At 44.0% G+C, this 23,142-nt stretch overlaps 1 protein-coding gene across 1 annotated transcript in view; it reads left to right on the top strand.

Moving 5' to 3' along the window:
• Positions 1-1,078: 1,078 nt before the first annotated feature.
• LOC138666940 (zinc finger protein 182-like) overlaps positions 1,079-23,142 on the top strand; it is a 66,579-nt gene continuing 44,515 nt past the window's right edge. The window contains exons 1-6 of the mRNA XM_069755135.1: positions 1,079-1,120; positions 10,926-11,075; positions 11,205-11,384; positions 11,468-11,591; positions 11,671-11,768; positions 11,958-12,048. Coding sequence (XP_069611236.1) covers positions 1,094-1,120; positions 10,926-11,075; positions 11,205-11,384; positions 11,468-11,591; positions 11,671-11,768; positions 11,958-12,048 — 670 coding nt within the window. The 5' untranslated portion in view covers positions 1,079-1,093. The remainder of the gene's footprint in view (positions 1,121-10,925; positions 11,076-11,204; positions 11,385-11,467; positions 11,592-11,670; positions 11,769-11,957; positions 12,049-23,142) is intronic.

The raw sequence follows: 23,142 nt of genomic DNA, 5'->3' as shown, positions 1-23,142 counted from the left end.
CCACAATTTATACAGAAATTTCTCTCCAAACCCGAGGTCAGAAATGACTGACCACGGCCGGGCTCCAATGGGGAAAGTCACTATTTTGCTTTTGGAGCAGTAATTTGGCAGTCCTCGCTTGTGGGGGTCAATTACAAAGCCCCCTAGGTGTGTGAAGACATATAACCCCCTAAAGTGACCCCATTTCGGACACTGTACCCACCAGGGAAGTCATCTCAGGGTGTAATGGGCATTTTTATTCCACAGGTGTCACTGATTTCTTTACCACTGAGTTGTGAAGATAATATTACATTGGTTCTGAGGTGCAGCGAGGGGTTCAGCTCAGGGGGAAACATCTGAGTGGGCTCCTAACCAGGTGTCATGGTGGTACCTCACCTGCGCTCTCAGCGCCTCCCTACTCACTATGGTCACCGCACGGCTTCTCTGCATGTTGCTTCCATTAGGGGGATTGGCCAGTCTCTACAGGAATATAACCCTGCTGTGTCCTTCAGAGATTAGGTTCCCCAGCCTAGCCTGTGCCGGCAGGTCCTATATTAGGCAGCTCCACCCACCGCTCTGCTGAATGTTGGTTCCTAGGCAGCTCACTCTGCTTGTGTCCAGGTTGTGTTGCCTGTTGTACCTCACACTTGTGTCTCTGACTCTTCCATCAGCTGCTCCAGTCCTGGGGACTTCCTTGTAGTAGTACCTGGTGTCTTCGGCTGTCCAGCCTGTCCTCTCCACCAGTGGCTCTCGTGGACACCTACTTACACCCCTCCAGGGTAAGCCCGGCCCATTGTGTAGTGGGTCGACGTCCACCAGTGTTACACCAACTTAACTTCACACCTCCCAACTTTTGAAGCACAGATCATGAGGTGCACATAGCGGCAGATTTTAGTCTCGCCCCAATCCACGCACATTTACCACTTCTTTCTGCCCTGACAGGAGGAGTTGTCAGAGGGGCGCTGGTAGAGAGGGAAATTCAGCAGACACCTGAAGCTCCAGGGTGGAGAGCACAGCAGAGCACTGCATACACTGAGGCCCCTGATCATGTGACCCCTGACTCCTCCCCTCCTGTGACCTCATCACAGGTCCTGTGCGCACAGAAAAGCAATATATGTGGAGTGAGGCTCTGTGGGCTGAGGTAAGTGCTGGAGATTCCCCATTACTGAGGGGGACAGGGGGAGTGGTAGTTTAGCCCAGGGGGGGTGGCTTCACCCCCTCGTGGCTACGATCGCTCTGATTGGCTGTTGAAAGTGAAACTGCCAATCAGAGCGATTTGTAATATTTCACCTATTATAACGGGTGAAATATTACAATCCAGCCATGGCCGATGCTGCAATATCATCGGCCATGGCTGGAAATACTAATGTGCCCCCACCCCACCCCACCGATCGCCCCCCCAGCCCCCCGATCTGTCCGGTACACTGCTCCGGCTCCCCTCTGTCCTGTGCTCCGCTCCCCCCCGTGCTCTTGTCCGCTCCCCCCGTGCTTCAATCACCCCCCCGTGCTCTGATCACCCCCGCTGCACTCCGATCCACCCCCCTCCGTGCTCCGTTCCACCCCCCCGTGCTCCGTTCCACCCCCCCCTGTGCTCCGTTCCACCCCTCCCACGCTCCGATTCACCCCCCCATGCTCCGATCCCCCCCCCCCCCCCCACCCTATCATACTTACCGATCCTGCCGGGGTCCGTCCGTCTTCTCCCCGGGCGCCGCCATCTTCCAAAATGGCGGGCGCATGCGCAGTGGTTAGGGCTAGGGTTAGGGGTAGGGCTAGGGTTAGGGCTAGGGTTAGGGCTAGGGGTAGGGTTAGGGGTAGGGTTAGGGTTCGGGATGTGCACACGTATTCTGGTCCTCTGCGGATTTTTCCGCTGCGGATTTGATAAATCCGCAGTGCTAAACCGCTGCGGATTTATGGCGGATTTACCGCGTTTTTTCTGCGCATTTCACTGCGGTTTTACAACTGCGATTTTCTATTTGAGCAGTTGTAAAACCGCTGCGGAATCCGCACAAAGAAGTGACATGCTGCGGAATGTAAACCGCTGCGTTTCCGTGCAGTTTTTCCGCAGCATGTGTACAGCGATTTTTGTTTCCCATAGGTTTACATTGAACTGTAAACTCATGGGAAACTGCTGCGGATCCGCAGCGTTTTCCGCAACGTGTGCACATACCTTTAGAATTAGGCCATGTGCACACGGTGCGGATTTGGCTGCGGATCCGCAGTGGATTGGCCGCTGCGGATTCGCAGCAGTGTTCCATCAGGTGTACAGTACCATGTAAACATATGGAAACCAAATCCGCTGTGCCCATGGTGCGGAAAACACCGCGCGGAAACGCTGCGTTGTATTTTCCGCAGCATGTCAATTCTTTGTGCGGATTCCGCAGCGTTTTACACCTGTTCCTCAATAGGAATCCGCAGGTGAAATCCGCACAAAAAACACTGGAAATCCGCGGAAAATCTGCAGGTAAAACGCAGTGCCTGTTACCTGCGGATTTTTAAAAAATGATGCTGAAAAATCTCACACGAATCCGCAACATGGGCACATAACCTTAGGGTTGGAATTAGGGTTGTGGTTAGGGGTGTGTTGTGGTTAGGGTTGTGATTAGGGTTATGGCTACAGTTGGGATTAGGGTTAGGGGTGTGTTGGTGTTAGGGTTAGGTGTTATGTAGGCAATCCAGTGACACAGTGTGCCAGCAATCAGAGCACATACAGTGATCTGACAATAACCCAAAAACAATAGAACGAGCTCTGAGACGTGGAATCTCTGTAGACCGCAATACCTGAACCTAACCTAAACACAACTAAAGGCAGCTGTGGATTGCGCCTGACACTACCTATGCAACTCGGCACAGCCTGAGGAGCTGACTAGCCTGAAGATAGAAAAACAAGCCTGACTTGCCTCAGAGAAATACCCCAAAGGTAAAGGCAGCCCCCCACATATAATGACTGTTAGCAAGATGAAAAGACAAACGTAGGGATGAAATAGATTCAGCAAAGTGAGGCCCGATATTCTAGATAGAGCGAGGATAGCAAAGAGAACTTTGCAGTCTACAAAAAACCCTAAAGCAAAAAACCACGCAAAGGGGGCAAAAAGACCCACCGTGCCGAACTAACGGCACGGCGGTACACCCTTTGCGTCTCAGAGCTTCCATCAAAACGAAATGACAAGCTGGACAGAAAAAGTAGCAACAAAAGCAAAAAGCACTTATCTAAGCAGAGCAGCAGGCCACAGGAAAGATCCAGAAGCTCAGATCCAACACTGGAACATTGACAAGGAGCAAGGAAGACAGAATCAGGTGGAGTTAAATAACAAAGCAGCCAACGAGCTCACCAGAACACCTGAGAGAGGAAGCTCAGAAGCTGCAGTACCACTTGTGACCACAGGAGTGAATTCAGCCACAGAATTCACAACAGTACCCCCCCCTTGAGGAGGGGTCACCGAACCCTCACCAGAGCCCCCAGGCCGACCAGGATGAGCCACATGAAAGGCACGAACAAGATCTGGAGCATGGACATCAGAGGCAAAAACCCAGGAATTATCTTCCTGAGCATAACCCTTCCATTTAACCAGATACTGGAGTTTCCGTCTAGAAACACGAGAATCCAAAATTTTCTCCACAATATACTCCAATTCCCCCTCCACCAAAACCGGGGCAGGAGGCTCAACAGATGGAACCATAGGTGCCACGTATCTCCGCAACAACGACCTATGGAATACATTATGTATGGAAAAGGAGTCTGGGAGGGTCAGATGAAAAGACACAGGATTGAGAATCTCAGAAATCCTATACGGACCAATAAAACGAGGTTTAAATTTAGGAGAGGAAACCTTCATAGGAATATGACGAGAAGATAACCAAACCAGATCCCCAACACGAAGTCGGGGACCCACACGGCGTCTGCGATTAGCGAAAAGTTGAGCCTTCTCCTGGGACAAGGTCAAATTGTCCACTACCTGAGTCCAGATCTGCTGCAACCTGTCCACCACAGAATCCACACCAGGACAGTCCGAAGACTCAACCTGTCCTGAAGAGAAACGAGGATGGAACCCAGAATTGCAGAAAAATGGAGAGACCAAGGTAGCCGAGCTGGCCCGATTATTAAGGGCGAACTCAGCCAACGGCAAAAAGGACACCCAATCATCCTGGTCTGCAGAAACAAAACATCTCAGATATGTTTCCAAGGTCTGATTGGTTCGTTCGGTCTGGCCATTAGTCTGAGGATGGAAAGCCGAGGAAAAAGATAGGTCAATGCCCATCCTACCACAAAAGGCTCGCCAAAACCTTGAAACAAACTGGGAACCTCTGTCAGAAACAATATTCTCAGGAATGCCATGCAAACAAACCACATGCTGGAAGAACAGAGGCACCAAATCAGAGGAGGAAGGCAATTTAACCAAGGGCACCAGATGGACCATTTTAGAAAAGCGATCACAGACCACCCAAATGACTGACATCTTTTGAGAAACGGGAAGGTCAGAAATGAAATCCATCGAAATATGTGTCCAAGGCCTCTTTGGGACCGGCAAGGGCAAAAGCAACCCACTGGCACGTGAACAGCAGGGCTTAGCCCTAGCACAAATGCCACAGGACTGCACAAAAGTACGTACATCCCGTGACAGAGATGGCCACCAGAAGGATCTAGCCACTAACTCTCTGGTACCAAAGATTCCAGGATGACCAGCCAACACCGAACAATGAAGTTCAGAGATAACTTTACTAGTTCACCTATCAGGGACGAACAGTTTCTCCGCCGGACAACGATCAGGTTTATTCGCCTGAAATTTTTGCAACACTCGCCGCAAATCAGGGGAGATGGCAGACACAATGACTCCTTCCTTGAGGATACTCGCCGGCTCAGATGAACCCGGAGAGTCGGGCAAAAAACTCCTAGACAGAGCATCCGCCTTCACATTTTTAAAGCCCGGAAGGTACGAAATCACAAAATCGAAGCGGGCAAAAAATAACGACCAACGGGCCTGTCTAGGATTCAAGCGCTTGGCAGACTCGAGATAAGTAAGGTTCTTATGATCAGTCAATACCACCACGCGATGCTTAGCTCCTTCAAGCCAATGACGCCATTCCTCGAATGCCCACTTCATGGCCAGCAACTCTCGGTTGCCCACAACATAATTACGCTCAGCAGCCGAAAACTTCCTGAAAAAGAAAGCACATGGTTTCAGCACTGAGCAACCAGAACCTCTCTGTGACAAAACCGCCCCTGCTCCAATCTCAGAAGCATCAACCTCGACCTGGAACGGAAGAGAAACATCTGGTTGACAGAACACAGGGGCAGAACAAAAACGATGCTTCAACTCCTGAAAAGCTTCCACAGCAGCAGAAGACCAATTAACCAAATCAGCACCCTTCTTGGTCAAATCGGTCAATGGTTTGGCAATGCTAGAAAAATTACAGATGAAGCGACGATAAAAATTAGCAAAGCCCAGGAATTTTTGCAGACTTTTCAGAGATGTCGGCTGAGTCCAATCCTGGATGGCTTGGACCTTAACCGGATCCATCTCGATAGTAGAAGGGGAAAAGATGAACCCCAAAAATGAAACTTTCTGCACACCGAAGAGACACTTTGATCCCTTCACAAACAAAGAATTAGCACGCAGGACCTGGAAAACAATTCTGACCTGCTTCACATGAGAGTCCCAATCATTTGAGAAGATCAAAATGTCATCCAAGTAAACAATCAGGAATTTATCCAGATACTCACGGAAGATGTCATGCATAAAAGACTGAAACACAGATGGAGCATTGGCAAGTCCGAACGGCATCACTAGATACTCAAAATGACCCTCGGGCGTATTAAATGCAGTTTTCCATTCATCTCCTTGCCTGATTCTCACCAGATTATACGCACCACGAAGATCTATCTTAGTGAACCAACTAGCCCCCTTAATCCGAGCAAACAAGTCAGATAACAATGGCAAGGGATACTGAAATTTCACAGTGATCTTATTAAGAAGGCGGTAATCAATACACGGTCTCAGCGAATCATCCTTCTTGGCTACAAAAAAGAACCCTGCTCCCAGTGGTGATGACGATGGGCGAATATGTCCCTTCTCCAGGGATTCCTTCACATAACTGCACATAGCGGCGTGTTCAGGCACGGATAAATTAAATAATCGACCTTTAGGGAATTTACTACCAGGAATCAAATTGATAGCACAATCACAATCCCTATGCGGAGGTAGAGCATCGGACTTGGGCTCTTCAAATACATCCTGATAATCAGACAAGAACTCTGGGACCTCAGAAGGAGTGGATGACGAAATAGACAAAAATGGAACATCACCATGTACCCCCTGACAACCCCAGCTGGATACCGACATAGAGTTCCAATCCAATACTGGATTATGGGTTTGCAGCCATGGCAACCCCAACACGACCACATCATGCAGATTATGTAGCACCAGAAAGCGAATAACTTCCTGATGTGCAGGAGCCATGCACATGGTCAGCTGGGTCCAGTACTGAGGTTTATTCTTGGCCAAAGGTGTAGCATCAATTCCTCTCAACGGAATAGGACACCGCAAAGGCTCCAAGAAAAACCCACAACGTTTAGCATAATCCAAATCCATCAGATTCAGGGCAGCGCCTGAATCCACAAACGCCATGACAGAATACGATGACAAAGAGCATATCAAGGTAATGGACAGAAGGAATTTGGATTGTACAGTACCAATGACGGCAGACCTATCGAACCGCTTAGTGCGCTTAGGACAATCAGAAATAGCATGAGTGGAATCACCACAGTAGAAACACAGACCATTCAGACGTCTGTGTTCTTGCCGTTCAACTCTGGTCATAGTCCTATCGCACTGCATAGGCTCAGGTTTAATCTTAGACAATACCGCCAAATGGTGCACAGATTTACGCTCGCGCAAGCGTCGACCGATCTGAATGGCCAAAGACATAGACTCATTCAAACCAGCAGGCATAGGAAAACCCACCATGACATCCTTAAGAGCCTCAGAGAGACCCTTTCTGAACAAAGCTGCCAGCGCAGATTCATTCCACAGAGTGAGTACTGACCAGTTCCTAAATTTCTGACAATATACTTCTATATCATCCTGACCCTGGCACAAAGCCAGCAAATTTTTCTCAGCCTGATCCACTGAATTAGGCTCATCGTAAAGTAATCCGAGCGCCAGGAAAAACGCATTGACATTACTCAACGCAGGGTCTCCTGGCGCAAGAGAAAATGCCCAGTCCTGAGGGTCGCCGCGCAAAAAAGAAATAATAATCAAAACCTGTTGAATAGGATTACCAGAAGAATGAGGTTTCAAGGCCAGAAATAGCTTACAATTGTTTTTGAAATTAAGAAACTTAGTTCTATCACCAAAAAACAAATCAGGAATAGGAATTCTTGGTTCTAACATAGATTTCTGATCAATAGTATCTTGAATCCTTTGTACATGTGTAACGAGATTATCCATTGAAGAGCACAGACCCTGAATATCCATGTCCACACCTGTGTCCTGAAACACCCAAATGTCTAGGGGGAAAAAAAGACTGAACACAGAGCTGAGAAAAAAAAATGATGTCAGAACTTCTTTTTTCCCTCTATTGAGAATCATTAGGTTGGCTCCTTGTACTGTTATGTAGGCAATCCATGGACACAGTGTGCCAGCAATCAGAGCACATACAGTGATCTGACAATAACCCAAAAACAATAGAACGAGCTCTGAGACGTGGAATCTCTGTAGACCGCAATACCTGAACCTAACCTAAACACAACTAAAGGCAGCTGTGGATTGAGCCTGACACTACCTATGCAACTAGGCATAGCCTGAGGAGCTGACTAGCCTGAAGATAGAAAAACAAGCCTGACTTGCCTCAGAGAAATACCCCAAAGGAAAAGGCAGCCCCCCACATATAATGACTGTTAGCAAGATGAAAAGACAAACGTAGGGATGAAATAGATTCAGCAAAGTGAGGCCCGATATTCTAGATAGAGCGAGGATAGCAAAGAGAACTTTGCAGTCTACAAAAAACCCTAAAGCAAAAAACCACGCAAAGGGGGCAAAAAGACCCACCGTGCCAAACTAACGGCACGGCGGTACACCCTTTGCGTCTCAGAGCTTCCAGCAAAACGAAATGACAAGCTGGACAGAAAAAGTAGCAACAAAAGCAAAAAGCACTTATCTAAGCAGAGCAGCAGGCCACAGGAAAGATCCAGAAGCTCAGATCCAACACTGGAACATTGACAAGGAGCAAGGAAGACAGAATCAGGTGGAGTTAAATAACAAAGCAGCCAACGAGCTCACCAGAACACCTGAGAGAGGAAGCTCAGAAGCTGCAGTACCACTTGTGACCACAGGAGTGAATTCAGCCACAGAATTCACAACAGTTAGGGCTGTGATTAGGGTTATGGCTACAGTTGGAATTAGGGTTGTGGTTAGGGTTAGGGTTGTGGTTAGGGGTGTGTTGGGGTTAGGGTTGTGGTTAGGGGTGTGTTGGGGTTAGGGTTGTGATTAGGGTTATGGCTACAGTTGGGATTAGGGTTAGGGGTGTGTTGGGGTTAGTGTTGGAGGTAGAATTGAGGGGTTACCACTGTTTAGGCACATCAGGGGTCTCCAAACGCAACATGGCGCCACCATTGATTCCAGCCAATCTCGTATTCAAAAAGTCAAATGGTGCTCCCTCAATTCCGAGCCCTGACTTGTGCCCAAACAGTGGTTTACCCCCACATATGGGGTACCAGCATACTCAGGATAAACTGCGCAACAATTACTGGGGTCCAATTTCTCCTGTTACCCTTGTGAAAATAAAAAAATGCTTTCTAAAACATCATTTTTGAGGAAAGAAAAATGATTTATTATTTTCACGGCTCTGGTTCTCTTCAAATCGTGTACTTGTTATGGCCATACACAATATAGGTGTACTGTGGAGTATATCAGTACTCCAGTATTGCCGAAGCTCTGGTTTTTGGATTATGCCCATATGCAGCACAATTCCCCAAAATGTCATCATCTCTGCTGCCTCTTCAGGGGTCCATCTGATGTATGATGAAGTGGGATTTTGGATGAAAAATAGATGGGCATACAAGTTTGTCTGGGCCACCATAAGATATATTATTTCCTCACTGAAAAAGAATATAAAGAATTCAATTTCAGTGAGGCCAGTGGTGTCAAACTGGATTCCTTAGCTGCTGATCAAATCTGGGATGACGGGCTGATCATTTTCGGGAGATGCAATCTATATAGGATCGATTGTTGGAGGGGTTGCCTGGGTCCTAGGGTGCCTTGTTGGGGTTCATTCCTAACTAGATGAGGAGGACTAAAGGAATGTGGGAACTTTCAACTGGCTGAATTTGTCTTGGAGGCAAGGAAAGTGTATGCCTCCTCTGGTGAATACCGTCTTGACGAATGGGCCATTTTTATTTTATCTTTCAAAACCGTGGGGATGTCTGTGCAAGTGGTGCTTTACACGTGTAATGTATGGAGCTTGTGTATAGGATACTATTTATTAAAAAAACAGCAGGTAAAGACCCCAATATCCACAGGTGTCCCTTCTAATTGGGGGGAAACTGTCACCTCTAATAATCCTGGGACAGTTCTGACAAACACAGAAAAGTGCCCCTTTATGGAGGTGACAGAAAGTCTGTTTAGTCACTGTAGCTTCATAGTATCAGCTCTAATCCAATGGTGAGAGAGCGATTTACCCTGAAGAGTCACAGATTGTGGGGTTGTTATAAAATGTTATATTTAGGGGGTTTGTGTTGTCTCCTTATAAGAATCACAATGGTTTTGTTTCTTTTCAACTGATAGATACAAACGACCCAACTATGAAAGACGGGAACCAAGGAAACATACATTACTCTCATTGTATGGTGCCCCTTTTTTGGCACCCACACACCGTATAATGTTCCCACAGTACCACCATCCTCAATATTGTTTTTGTATTCAAGATAACGGAATGGAGAAAGTCAGCACTCATACCTTTTAGAAGATGCTTCAGTTCTTCTACTGGTCCATGTTCATAGACCAGTGGAACATGGACCAGTAGAAGCGCAAATTAAGTCTGAAACGTTCATTGTCAGTCAGGCCTTTTTTTAGGAAATCACTGAACCTGCCGCCACGCTGCTAGCACTGTTGCACTTTATGTCATTGTCCTGAATCAAATGAAAATTAAAAAGGACTGAAGTATCTTCTAAAATGGGTGAGTGCTGATTTTTATCATTCCGTTGTCTTGATTATAAATAGTCTCACGTATGCATCACCCTGAAGATTTAGTATACTGGAGGTTGTAACATTGGTTCAATGTGTCCATATGCTGGGTAAAAACTTTCTATTTTGTATCTCAACACTTCAATATAATTATTTTTGGAATATTTTCACACCTTTTTTTTGGAGTTTTTCATGTAATATATGGAAGCCTACATGGAGACATTGGCATCAAATAACTCCTGCCTTGATGTTCTTATAAAAAATCTTTTTTAAAAGCCTCAAACTTCTGTGTGTGAATCAGACCTGAGATCTAACGTGATAGAAGATTACAGTGCGGGGAAGACGGGAAACCTTCATATAAACGGCCGGTGGTGATGGAGTCAGTGACGGACTCTGGACAAATATGTTCCTAGAGCCGTAGTAGAAGATGAAGATGTCGTCCTCATCATGAAGTAGTTATTTCTCCTGTCACGTGTAATGAATATCTCCTGCAGTATTGCCAATGCCGATTCCAGTGCCGGTAAATAAGACGAGAATTAGCGTTATGGAAGATGAGTCTATGAGAAACGTATTCAGCTGCCGACTCCCGAGGGAGAAACTGCTTGTTGTCTGCGGCCTAAAATATATAGGTTTTATTAGTAGATGTAAAGAAGGAAACTAAATACTGTAGAATAATAAATCTCCTCATATGTTTCCCTTATTATCTCCAGTAATTGTATTACACAGGATTTTTATGATGTTACATCGGCTCATCTTCTTCGCATTCAGGTCTCTACAATATCAGATTCTCTCAGTGAAGATCTTCTACATAAGAAAATTTTCCTGATTTACCCATCAAAGATGGATATGGACAGAGAAAAGATGGTAGAGAAAATATTACACCTCACCCTAGAGATCCTCTTCTGTCTTAATGGAGAGGTGAGAGATTCTGATGACGTCACATTACATCATTCTTATCTATGGGAATAACAGATGGACAGAACTGGAGAGGTGAGGACTCTGGAAATGTCTGTAGTGAGATTTATTAATGTGTCTCTCCATAACCAGGATTACACAGTGGTGAAGAAGACCTCTAGTGAACGCTGTCAGGACCCTGTGTCTGAAGGATGCAGAAGACCCCTGAGCCCAATCACGGGGCCTCCACCTTACCCCCTGATACATGAGGACATCAATGACCAGAAGATCCTAAAATTCATCTACAAGATGATTGAGCTGCTGACTGGAGAGGTGACACTGCTGGGAATGCTGACACATTGTACAGTAATGCTATAAAGGGATCAAGGGGATGACGGTATCATTGTATGTGTCAGGTTCCTATAAGGTGTCGGGATGTCGCCGTCTATTTCTCCAAGGAGGAGTGGGGGTATTTAGAAGGACACAAAGATCTGTACAAGGACGTCATGAAGGAGGTTCCCCAGCCCTTCACATCACCAGGTAATAGGACTAAATACACACGGCCTATAATTATCTGTATGTAAAGAATGAATTCAGTCCCTGTATATGTTTTGTCCAGATCTATCCAGTAAGAGGACAACACCAGAGAGATATGCACGTCCTCTTCTTCCACAGGACTGTAAACAAGAAGAGCCCAATGTTCCTCAGGATCATCAGGTAGATGGAGAGAAGGTGTCATGAGATCTCCCCTATGATGTGTAGATGTTGAGAAGGTCTTGTGCTCAGTCTTGTTTTATCCCCCAGTGTTATATGTTTTATACTTGTGTAATGAGAACGATGGAGATGGCAGGATTAGAGCTGATCATTGATATGACTTTTCCATCTATCTGTGACTTTTTGTTTTAGAGTGAAGATCTGACCCATATTAATACTACAGCAACATATGTGAGGGGTGATGAGCGGTGTAAAGAGGAGATTCCTACATGTGACTACCCATGTGAGTAGTAACCACTAAATGTACAAAACTTTATTAAATACCATTAAAATACAGAAACAGGCAATAAAACCCAAGGCAAAAACATAATGATAGTTATGTAGGTATGCTCAAAAAGTGCATTGTGCTGACAACATGTGCCACTTGAAGATCTAATAGGTATGGAGTATGTATAAGAATACAAACGAATAACGGCACAGGAGAGGTGCAAAAAGTCAATAACCACAGTGGTAAAAAAAAAGCAAGAACCATCAAGCCAAAATAAAAAGGTTATGCCTAGTGGTTTACCTGAATAGCCGTGGTACCTACCACACCAATGCGCGTTTCGGCGCAGTGCCTTCTTCTGGGGGTCTGGCGTCATGAAGAAATGGTGCCCTTATATATGTCAAAAGCATTAATCATGATTGGTATGGAAAGAGGATGTGACGCTTGCTCAAAAGGCGGCGCATGCGCAGTCGACCGCTCGGAGGTAAGAATCACTAAGGGCCTCATCGGCTGAGAGAGTACACGTCACCAGGCCACACCCACGGGTGAACACGTGAGCGGGGCCGTGGATGCAACCCGCCCAGAGCTTAAATGAAGATGCCGTCGGCAATGCCAAACAACGGAGCGCCGGCACGCACAGAGTGATTTAACATGAAGAAAGGTGTCAGGATACCACAGGAGGTAAAAATAAGTGGGGAAAGAAGGGGGTGATAATAATTGTGAGTAAAATCACATCCTATGTTTTTGCCTTGGGTTTTATTGCCTGTTTTTACTGTGGTGCCTTCCTTGCTCTTGGTTGACCACTGTCATTTTCCTGTGATTACCCTTTTGTTATGTTTGTTTGTGTATTTTAATGGTATTTAATAAAGTTTTGTACATTTGTCTAATGGCTCGGTTTGGTGCTTTTTTCCTTTATATGATTTTCATTAATTGAGCAGTGAGGGCCAAGTGTGAATTTCTGTACAATAACCGGATGTACAATAACAAATTGTATTGTGGTAAAGTGTTAGCCAGAAAAATCGATGTGAATACTTTTCTGCCCAATGATGACAAAAGTATTCTAGGAGTGATAGCTTAACTGGCTAACCAGAAAATATGTTTGCAGCTTTCAGAGCACAGGTGTGAATTGTATCCATGTAGTGATTCATAAATCCAGGTGTTAAATTGAGTCCTAGTGTCAAAGAATTGAACATCTTCAGTAGTTTGAATTCTCATATTTTTCTTTCTCTGTCATCCTTAAATTGACCTTTTAGTATTAAGACTTTTAAGTCTGTCATACAATGTCCAGGTCCAGAGAAATGTTTTCCCTCAGGCGTGTCCATATCATTCCTGATTGTGTGTCTGTGTAGATTCATCATATTTTGTAGTTTTTGCATGGTTTCCCCAATATAAATACTTCCAGGGCACCTCGTACATTGTATCATGTACACCACATTGGAGGATGTGGAGAAGGAGAAGGAACCTGTGACCTTATAGTCCTGATTTGTGTTTGGTACACGGACTATATTTGTTGCTTAACCAATTAACGACCGCCGATACGCCTTTTAACGGCGGTCATTAAGGGTACCTTAACCACAGCGCCGTTAATTAACGGCCCCCCACAGTCCGATTTTCTCCGGGGTCTCGGCTGCCGGGGGTAGCGGAGACCCCAGAGAACATGATTTGGGTCGGTTTTTACCGACCCCGCTTTTGCGATCGCCGGTAATTAACCGTTTACCAACGATCGCAAAAAAAAAAATCCGGACTTGCGTTTTCTTTCTCTCCCCTCTAATGTGACCGCACATTAGAGGGGAGAGAAATAGGGTCCCCCGAGCCCCCCACGGTACCTTATGTACCGAAAAAGGTACCCCCCCCCAGGCCCCCGGGGTTGCGATCGCTGCATATAGTTTGTAAAAAAAAAAGTTTGCTTTGCATTTCTCTCCCCTCTGATGTGATCGCACATCAGAAGGGAGATAAATAGAGTCCCCCGAGCCCCCCACCATACTTCTAGCAGTGTCCCCCTGTCCCCTGTTCAAGGTCCCCAGCCCACAGCTCCCGGCCCCCCTTCTTCTTCTCTGCTGGAAGAAAATGGCGGGCGCATGCGCAGTGCGCCTGCCATGATCTGCCAGCAGAGACCCAGCAACCTGTGGGAATTTTCTCATTGGCTGCTGGGTTTTGATTACTGTGATATGTCCTATCACAGTGATCAAAACCCCAAATGTTTGATAAACATGGCAGCACTTGGGCTGTACCTCTCTCTTCTCTCCTTGTAGTTGTTCTAGGAGAGAAGAGAGAGAGACTACATTTCAAGTGCTGCCCTGTCACTTACAAAAACATATTTCTATATCCGCCAGCATACAATTTACCAACCCCCGTTCTCCGTAATGCCTGCATCATCAGCAGAGGATTATAAAAAAAAAAATAAAAAAATTTTAGGGTTAGGGGAGGAAATAAATAAAATGGCCCGCAGAACTTTCAGTGCGGAGCAAGCTTACAGCCTGCTTTGCTCCGGCAGCTCTGGCAGTGAAACAGAATCTGCCTCTGAAGCTGAGCAGCTTTCAGACAGTGATGACGACTCTTCCTCCACGGGATGCCCAAGCCCGGTGGTAGCGGAGTCGGTCGTCACTGCTGAAGCTTCAGAGGCAGGACCAAGTACCGCAGTCCCCCCACCGCCGTGGTATAATGACACCTCATTTTCCCCTCAAATTCCCCCTTTTTCTGCAGTCCCTGGAATAAAAGTATATGTCGCCAATTTTACCCCCATGATTTTTTTGAAATTTTCATTAGCCCCGAAGTCCTGCAATTAATCGTCCACCAAACAAACCTATATGCCCGGCAGTATATTTCCCAAAAACCAACTCCCTTTCATTCCCGTTCCTGGATCTCCACAAATGTTCCCAAAATAAAAAAAATTCTTAGGCCTCACCCTGAATATGGGTATAGTAAAAAAAACCACTCTCCGCTCTTACTGGGCAACAAAAGCTGTCCACTGCACCCCTGTATTTGCAGCCATCATGTCTCGAGTCTGTTACGAAGCCCTGATGAGATTCCTCCACTTCAGTGACAATTCCCAAGCTCTCCCAAGAACTGACCCCAACTACGATCGGCTAAATAAATTAAGACCCCTAATTTCCCTCCTAAAAACTTCCTTTCTAAATTCCTATACCCCAGAGCAAAATGTGGCAGTCGACGAGTCCTTGATGAGCTACAAGGGCTGTCTGTCATTCCGCCAATTTATTCCCTCCAAGAGAGCCAAATACGGCATAAAATTATACAAAACTTGCGAGAGCTCATCAGGGTACACGTCAACCTTCTTAATTTATGAAGGTAAGGACCGCCAAATAAACCCCCCAAACTGCCCCCAGACAATTGGTATCCCAGGCAAAATTGTCTGGGAGCTAATGACGCCCTTTCTCAATCAAGGGTACCACGTGTATACCGACAACTATTACACGAGCATCCCCTTATACAAATCCCTCCATGCTGCAAATACAGGGGCCTGTGGGACAGTGAGGAAAAACAGAGTGGGGTTTCTGTCACAGTTGGTGTCCAGACGTTTGGAGAGGGGGGCGTCATTCTCACTTGCAAGCGACCAACTTCTTGCAGTGAAGTGGAAAGACAGGAAGGACGTCTACATGCTTTCCACACTGCATACGGACACCACTGTGACGGTCAGAGAGAGGGGTGCCACCAGGGACAAAGAAAAACCTGTCTGCGTCACAGACTATAACAAACATATGGGTGGCGTAGACCTGTCAGACCAGGTTCTGCAACCATACCTGGTCAAGAGGAAGACCAGGGCATGGTATAAAAAGGTGGCAATCTATCTCATTCAAACTGCCACATATAACAGCTTTGTCCTATATAAAAAATCCCAAGGACCACTTACGTTCCTGCACTTTCAGGAAAAAGTTGTAGAGAGCCTCATATTTGAGTCCATGGCACCGGGGGAAGCCTTCGACTCTGAGGATTCCCGGAGACTTTCAGAACGCCATTTTCCTCACCCTGTCTCTGTCACTCCCACCCAAAGGTATCCTCAAAAAAGGTGCCGAGTTTGCAGAAAGCATGGCAGATGGAGTGATTCCCGATTCTATTGCCCCACATGCCCATCCCAACCAGGCCTTTGTATCTCCCCCTGTTTTGAGACCTACCACACCACCTACAATTATTAGTTTGTTTGTTTGTTTTTTCAATAATTTTTATTTTCTGCTTAGTGGCCCCAGTAGTACAATTTGGAACAATTGATAAATAATATTTTAATTAGTAGATCCCATTTTACCCCATTTCACAATTAATTCCAGAACTTGATCAATCCCATACCAAACTACTATCCCAACAAATTCTCATCCACGTACCCACGTCTGTACGCTCTAGAGTGTGGACCCCACAAATGTTCTTGCAAAGTCAGGTCATCTGAAAATTCTAGGGCTCGATCAATCCCATACCAAACTACTATCTCAACAAATTCTCATCCACGTACCCACGTCTGTAGCTCTAGAGTGTGGACCCCACAAATGTTCTTGCAAAGTCAGGTCATCTGAAAATTCTAGGACTCGATCAATCCCATACCAAACTACTATTCCAACAAATTCTCGTCCACGTACCTATGTCAATAAGCGTTAGAATGTGGACCCCAGAAATGATCTTGAAAAGTGAGATCATCTGAAAATGAATTCTAGGACTTGATTACTCACAAACATTTTTGACCATTTATCTAACTTTGACTGTTTTTATGACTGTCTTGCTACACTAAACTTTGGCTTCCATTTATATTACTTATATTTATGTTGATGATACGGGCATGATCATTTTATTGTAGGATTTCTAAAAAAATTAGGAAGTTCCGTACTTATATACTATGGGCTTTACTTTATGGTTCTTGCCGAACCTCTGGTACCAGACAATACTTTCTATAGAGAACTGCTTGTTTTTTTTTGCATATAGCGGTTCTGACCTTGACGGGTGGGAGCTTGCTATGGTGTACCACGTCTATTGGCACATTCGTCTCTCATATAGGGATTGATGGAGCTAAAAGGACGTTGTACGACCAGTCTCTGAAAGTGTCTGCCATTCTAGCCCTGATGGTGTTCTTTCATCTTTGGAACAAACTCCGCTTTGCCACATAGTTGGCTGCATTTTCCTACACATTTTGCCCTTCATTCCAGTACAGTTTATTCTTCCTGCTACAATATACGCAAATGCGGGACAACTGTTTTGTTAGCAAGACCAATTTTATAGTCAGCTAATGTGTTTTAAGAGCATGCCTCCCTCTGTGAGTAATAATTCCTGGAAGGATTTTCTTTTTCGCTCAATGTCTCTAGAATCTTTGAATGGGTCCTGGATCTTCAATTTCAAATAAAGCCAAATTTGTCACATTGTGCCCCTTTCTGTCCAAGCCCTGCCATTTGTCCAAACAGAACTTTTTGACTACAAATGGGATATCGCTGCACTCATAATAAAGTGGGTGACGAATTGTGGGGTCCACTTTTTGATGTTATTTCTGAAAAAGTGAGACATTCAGGTCTAAAACAAGATTCTCATAGAAAAAAATGAATTTTTTCAATATGACGACCTAATGTTATCAAACTCTGTGTCGTACATGTGGGTTCAAATTGCTCAATATACCCCTGATTAAAATCTTTGAGGGGTGTAGTTTCCAAAACGGGGTTAGTTGTGGGGGGTTTCTGCTGTTAGGCACATCTACAAACCCAAAATGGCATCCGCTCTCTCAATTAAGAGATTAAAAAGTCAAACGGCGCTCCTTCCCTTCCAAGCTCCGCAGTGCGCCCAAACAGAGGTTTACCCCCACATACAGGGTATCGACATACTCAGGACAAATTGCACAACAACTTTTGGGAACCAATTTCTCTTGCTACCCTTGGGAAAATAAAAAATTGGGGGTGAAAAGATCATTTTTGTGGAAAAAAAAAAAGATTTTTAATTTTTTCGGCTCTACGTTATAAACTTGTGTGAAGCACTTGGGGGTTCAAAGTGTTGACCACACGCCTAGATAAGTTCCTTAGGGGGTCTAGTTTCCAAAATTGGGTCACTTGTGGGGGGTTTCCACTGTTTAGGCACATCAGCGGCTCTCCAAACGCGACATGGTGTCCGATCTCAATTCCAGAGAATTCTATGTTGAAAAAGTCAAATAGCGCTCCTTCCCTTCTGAGCTCTACTGTGCACCCAAACAGAGGTTTACCCCCACATACGGGGTATCGACATACTCAGGACAAATTGCACAACAACTTTTGGGGTCCAATTTGTCTTGTTACCCTTGGGGAAATAAAAAATTGGGGGTGAAAAGATCATTTTTGTGAAATTATGTGGTTCATTTTCTTTTTTAACACTTTTGAAAATAAAAAAAATTGGTTCTGAAGTAAAATGTTTGTGAAAAAAAATAAAATGTTCATTTTTTCCTTCCTCATTGCTTCAGTTCCTGTGCAGCAACTGAAGGCTTAATAAACTTCTTTAATGTGGTTTTGCACACCTTGAGGGGTGCAGTTTTTAGAATGGTGTCACTTTTGGGCATTTTCTGCCACATAGACCCCTCAAACTGACTTCAAATGTGAGGTGGTCCCTAAAAAAAATGGTTTTGTAAATTTTGCTGTAAAAATAAGAAATTGCTGGTCAAATTTTAACCCTTATAACTTCCTAATAAAAAAAAAAATTCCAAAAGTGTGCTGATATAAAGTAGACATATGGGAAATGTTATTTATTGACCATTTTGTGTGACATATCTCTCTGATGTAAGGGAATAAAAATTCAAATTTTGAAAATTGCAAAATTTTCAAAATTTTCGCCATATTTCCGTTTTTTTAATAAATAAACGCAAGTAATATCGAATAAATGTTACCACTAACATGAAGTACAATATGTTAAGAAAAAACAAGCTCTGAATCAGCAGGATCTGTTGAAGCGTTCCCGAGTTATAACCTCATAAATTGACAGTGGTCAGAATTGTAAAAATTGGATCGGTCATTAAGTACCAAATTGGCTCTGTCACTAAGGGGTTAAGTTAGCTGGCTGTTTGTAGGAGAGAAGTGGTAGTGTTGAGGGAGGATCTGAAGTGATCCTTCACAGTTGACCAAGTGATTTCCAAACTAATCTACAGGGCGTTGCCAGCAACTGAGAATGACCAGACAGAGACGTATCTCTGTTTGGGAGGATCAAGGTAGATCACTAAATCCCCGTTTATTGTATCGCACTTTTTATCATATTAGCAAGTTATACTTCAACCAATAGTATAAAAACACACTTTCAGCACTTAACCTATGAAAATACAGAAGAACTTAACCTATAAGAATGCACCACGAGACGGACTCCAGATAACTAAACGTTATTCCCACTGCCTCTCCATTTGTAAAGATACCGTCACACACAGCGACGCTGCAGCGATACCGACAACGATCCGGATCGCTGCAGCATCGCTGTTTGGTCGCTGGAGAGCTGTCACACAGACAGCTCTCCAGCGACCAACAATGCTGGTAACCAGGGTAAACATCGGGTTACTAAGCGCAGGGCCGCGCTTAGTAACCCGATGTTTACCCTGGTTACCATCGTTAAAGTAAAAAAAAAACCACTACATACTTACCTACCGCTGTCTGTTCCCGGCGCTCTGCTTCTCTGCTCTGGCTGTGAGCACAGCGGCCGGAAAGCAGAGCAGTGACGTCACCGCTCTGCTTTCCGGCTGCCCGGCGCTCACAGCCAGAGCAGAGAAGCAGAGCGCCGAAGACAGACAGCGGTAGGTAAGTATGTAGTGTTTGTTTTTTTTACTTTAACGATGGTAACCAGGGTAAACATTGGGTTACTAAGCGCGGCCCTGCGCTTAGTAACCCGATGTTTACCCTGGTTACCAGCGAAGACATCACTGAATCGGTGTCACACACGCCGATTCAGCGATGTCTGCGGGACGTCCAGTGACGAAACAAAGTTCTGGACTTTCTGCCCCGACCAGTGACATCGCAGCAGGGGCCTGATCGCTGCTGCCTGTCACACTGGACGATATCGCTAGCCAGGACGCTGCAACGTCACGGATCGCTAGCGATATCGTCTAGTGTGAAGGTACCTTAAGAAAATACCTAATTAGATTTCCTTGGCTTATCTTTAGGAGGCATCACACCTCCCACCCCTGAACAAATGCACTACTGTAGTATTCCTTAAGGGTATGTGCACACGTTCAGGAATTTTTACGTTTTTTGCGAGTTTTTTTCACGATAAAAATGCTATAAAAATGCATTAAAAAACGCATGCACATGCATCCTATCATTTAGAATGCATTCCGCATTTTTTGTGCACATGATGCGTTTTTTTCCGGAAAAAGAAGCATCATGTTCATTATTTTTGCGGATTTTTTCCGGTTTCCCATTATATTGGAGTGTCCGGAAAAAAACGCAAAAAATCCGCAAAAAACGCGCAAAATCCGCAAAAAAAAAAACGCCTGCAGAATTCCTGCGGAAAGCCTCAGGTTTATCTCAGGAAAATTCTGCATGCATTCTGGACGTGTGCAGATACCCTAAATGTTGTGCTTTTGTCTTACTAATCTATTTGTAATCTTGCCTGAAGAAGGAGCCACTGTGCTCTGAAAGCTGCAAACATATTATTTTCTGGTTAGCCAATAAAGGTATCACTCCTAGAATACTTCTGTCATCATTGGGCAGAAAGTATTCACATCGTGAGTTTCCCTTTATCCTGAAATTTCAATTTCTTTTAGAACCAACTAACTTCAAGGAAGATTGTGATAAACTACATAAACCATTACACCTGTGCCATGACATATCTCTAAGCTGTGCGCGGCTGATGGCTGCAATATACATTTATTCCCATCTATTCCGTCCATATCACATATAACTGTAAACCAGTAGTGACATAGAAACGCACAACCAACATTATTTAACCCAATAAAATCATTTTTATTAAACAATAGAAGACATACATCATAAAAATACAAAAACACCGGTATCTCAAATGTGAGGGACCTATGAACTACTCAACTCATAAAGCACACAGCATATAATTATACACTAATAAACTTCAAGCTATTAGGCTGGATGCTGAAATCCAATCACCCACTCCAATAACTGTGGTACTGACTATAAGAGAATCCACATTATACAAGGGTGCTCCTCGCCCATATATGCTATATATAGATTAAGGTAAACACCGCTGCGGCAATAACCTACCAAAATTCTAAGTGTTGCTCTCCTTATAGGATCAGCTAAAGTATAGATAAATTGCCAGGCGGCAGTAAACACACTACTTACTGCTAAGTGTAAGGAAGAGTGTCCCGGTCCCTCTACCCCGACGCGCGTTTCGTCCACACTTCTTCAGGGGGCGTGTCGGGGCAGAGGGAAAAACGGACTTATATCCTGCGCTACGACGAATTGCCTTAGAGTAAGCTGGAACATGTGGGACTTCGCTGCCTGATGTAATCGGCGCGCCGGACCGTTCCCCCGCCATCTAGCAGATGACTCATCACCCTCGGACAGCGAGCAGCGATGCGTACATGAAGCCATAGTAACGGCTTTCACGCCAGCATGCTTGCTCTAATAGCCGAGGAGATCTGGGTCAGTGGCTGGGAGGCTCTGAAACAGCGCGCTCCATTCAGGCTGCGAATCTGAACTGGAATATAGTTACGAGGAAAGGATGATATCTAAAGTGCCAAAGTGACCTGTGCTAAGTGCCCTATTCCTAACAATCTATTACATATAATTTATCAATATAAACTTATAAAGTGACCTGTGCTATTTGCTGTAATTATTATTAATTGATTCCTAGTATAATATAATATCAAGCCGGTATTGTTATTAGTTGATTCCCAATATAATAAAATATCAAGCCGGTAAATTGTTAAAGTGACATGTGCTGTGCAAAAATCCCTATTTATAAATATAATACTTATCTTACCATATTTTTATATAGTGTAGTGTACAATCTCATATATGTTAAAACTCATCATTAATACTAGTGACAAAAATAAATTAGTACAATAAATATTCTCATATCATTATACATTTCTTATACATATTAATTAATTATACATTATGTGAATTTACAATGGATTAATAAATTGTGAAAATTGATAAAAATCAACTAATTGCAACTGATGTAATAATGAAAAATAATCAATGATAAATAATAAATAACGAAGAATGAAAATAATAATACAAAAAAATAAAAAAATATAAAAAAATAATAAGTACATGAAAAAATTAGCAAAACAAAATTAAATAAGGGATAACAATAAATAATACTTGATAATAAATATGAAAAAATATATATAATAAAAATAAAAAAATAAAATTAAAATAGGACAATTAATTAATACACGGTGCCAAGCTCTATAACAATCCTCTACAGGATCTTCAATGTTCATCCCATTTTCTTCCACTGATCAATATTTTGATGTTGATATCTATAGCGCATACTTCTGGTCATCTCATGGCTGGATAAAAAAGCGAATCCTAAATTAACTAAACAAAAAATTAAAAAGATTAGTAAACACATAAACACTTAAAAATAACTATTACCCTCTACCCCTAAAAACTAAAGAGAACTGCAGAACAGACAGCACAAAAATATTATAAGAACGCACTAAAGCCAAAACTCTCATTTAGCCCATCAGGAGTCATTGTGCCCAATCTAAAGATCCATTTACATTCAAGTTTAGCTAGAATATTGGTCAAATCACCTCCCCTCGGGCCCATTTTTGCAACATCAATTCCTTTGACTTTTAGAAGACTCGAGTCACTCCCATGTTTATGAAAAAAATGACGAGGTATTGTTTTTAACTGAGTCGGGTCTTCACATGTCTTTGCTTTATCAATGTCTCTGACATGTTCACGTACTCTTATACGCAATTCCCGAGTTGTGAGACCTATATAAAGTTTTCCACAAGGACATTGTGCGCTATAGACTACCCCTTTTGTGGAACAGGTAATAAAATGTCTTATTACATAGGTGCGATTTCCAGTTGCATTTACAAATTCTTTACTTCTCAGAACATTTGCGCATCCCTTGCAATGTCCACATGGGAAGCACCCTTTTGTCTCCAACCAAGTATGATTCCTTTTATCCGGTGACTCGTAATGGCTATGCACTAAAAGATCTTTCAAATTTTTGGATCTTCGTGCCGTA

The sequence above is a fragment of the Ranitomeya imitator genome, chromosome 2, assembly GCF_032444005.1.
Source record: "Ranitomeya imitator isolate aRanImi1 chromosome 2, aRanImi1.pri, whole genome shotgun sequence".
Lineage (NCBI taxonomy): Eukaryota > Metazoa > Chordata > Amphibia > Anura > Dendrobatidae > Ranitomeya > Ranitomeya imitator.
Note: the sequence above shows the minus strand (reverse complement) of the source record. Positions and strands in the feature narration are given on the sequence as shown.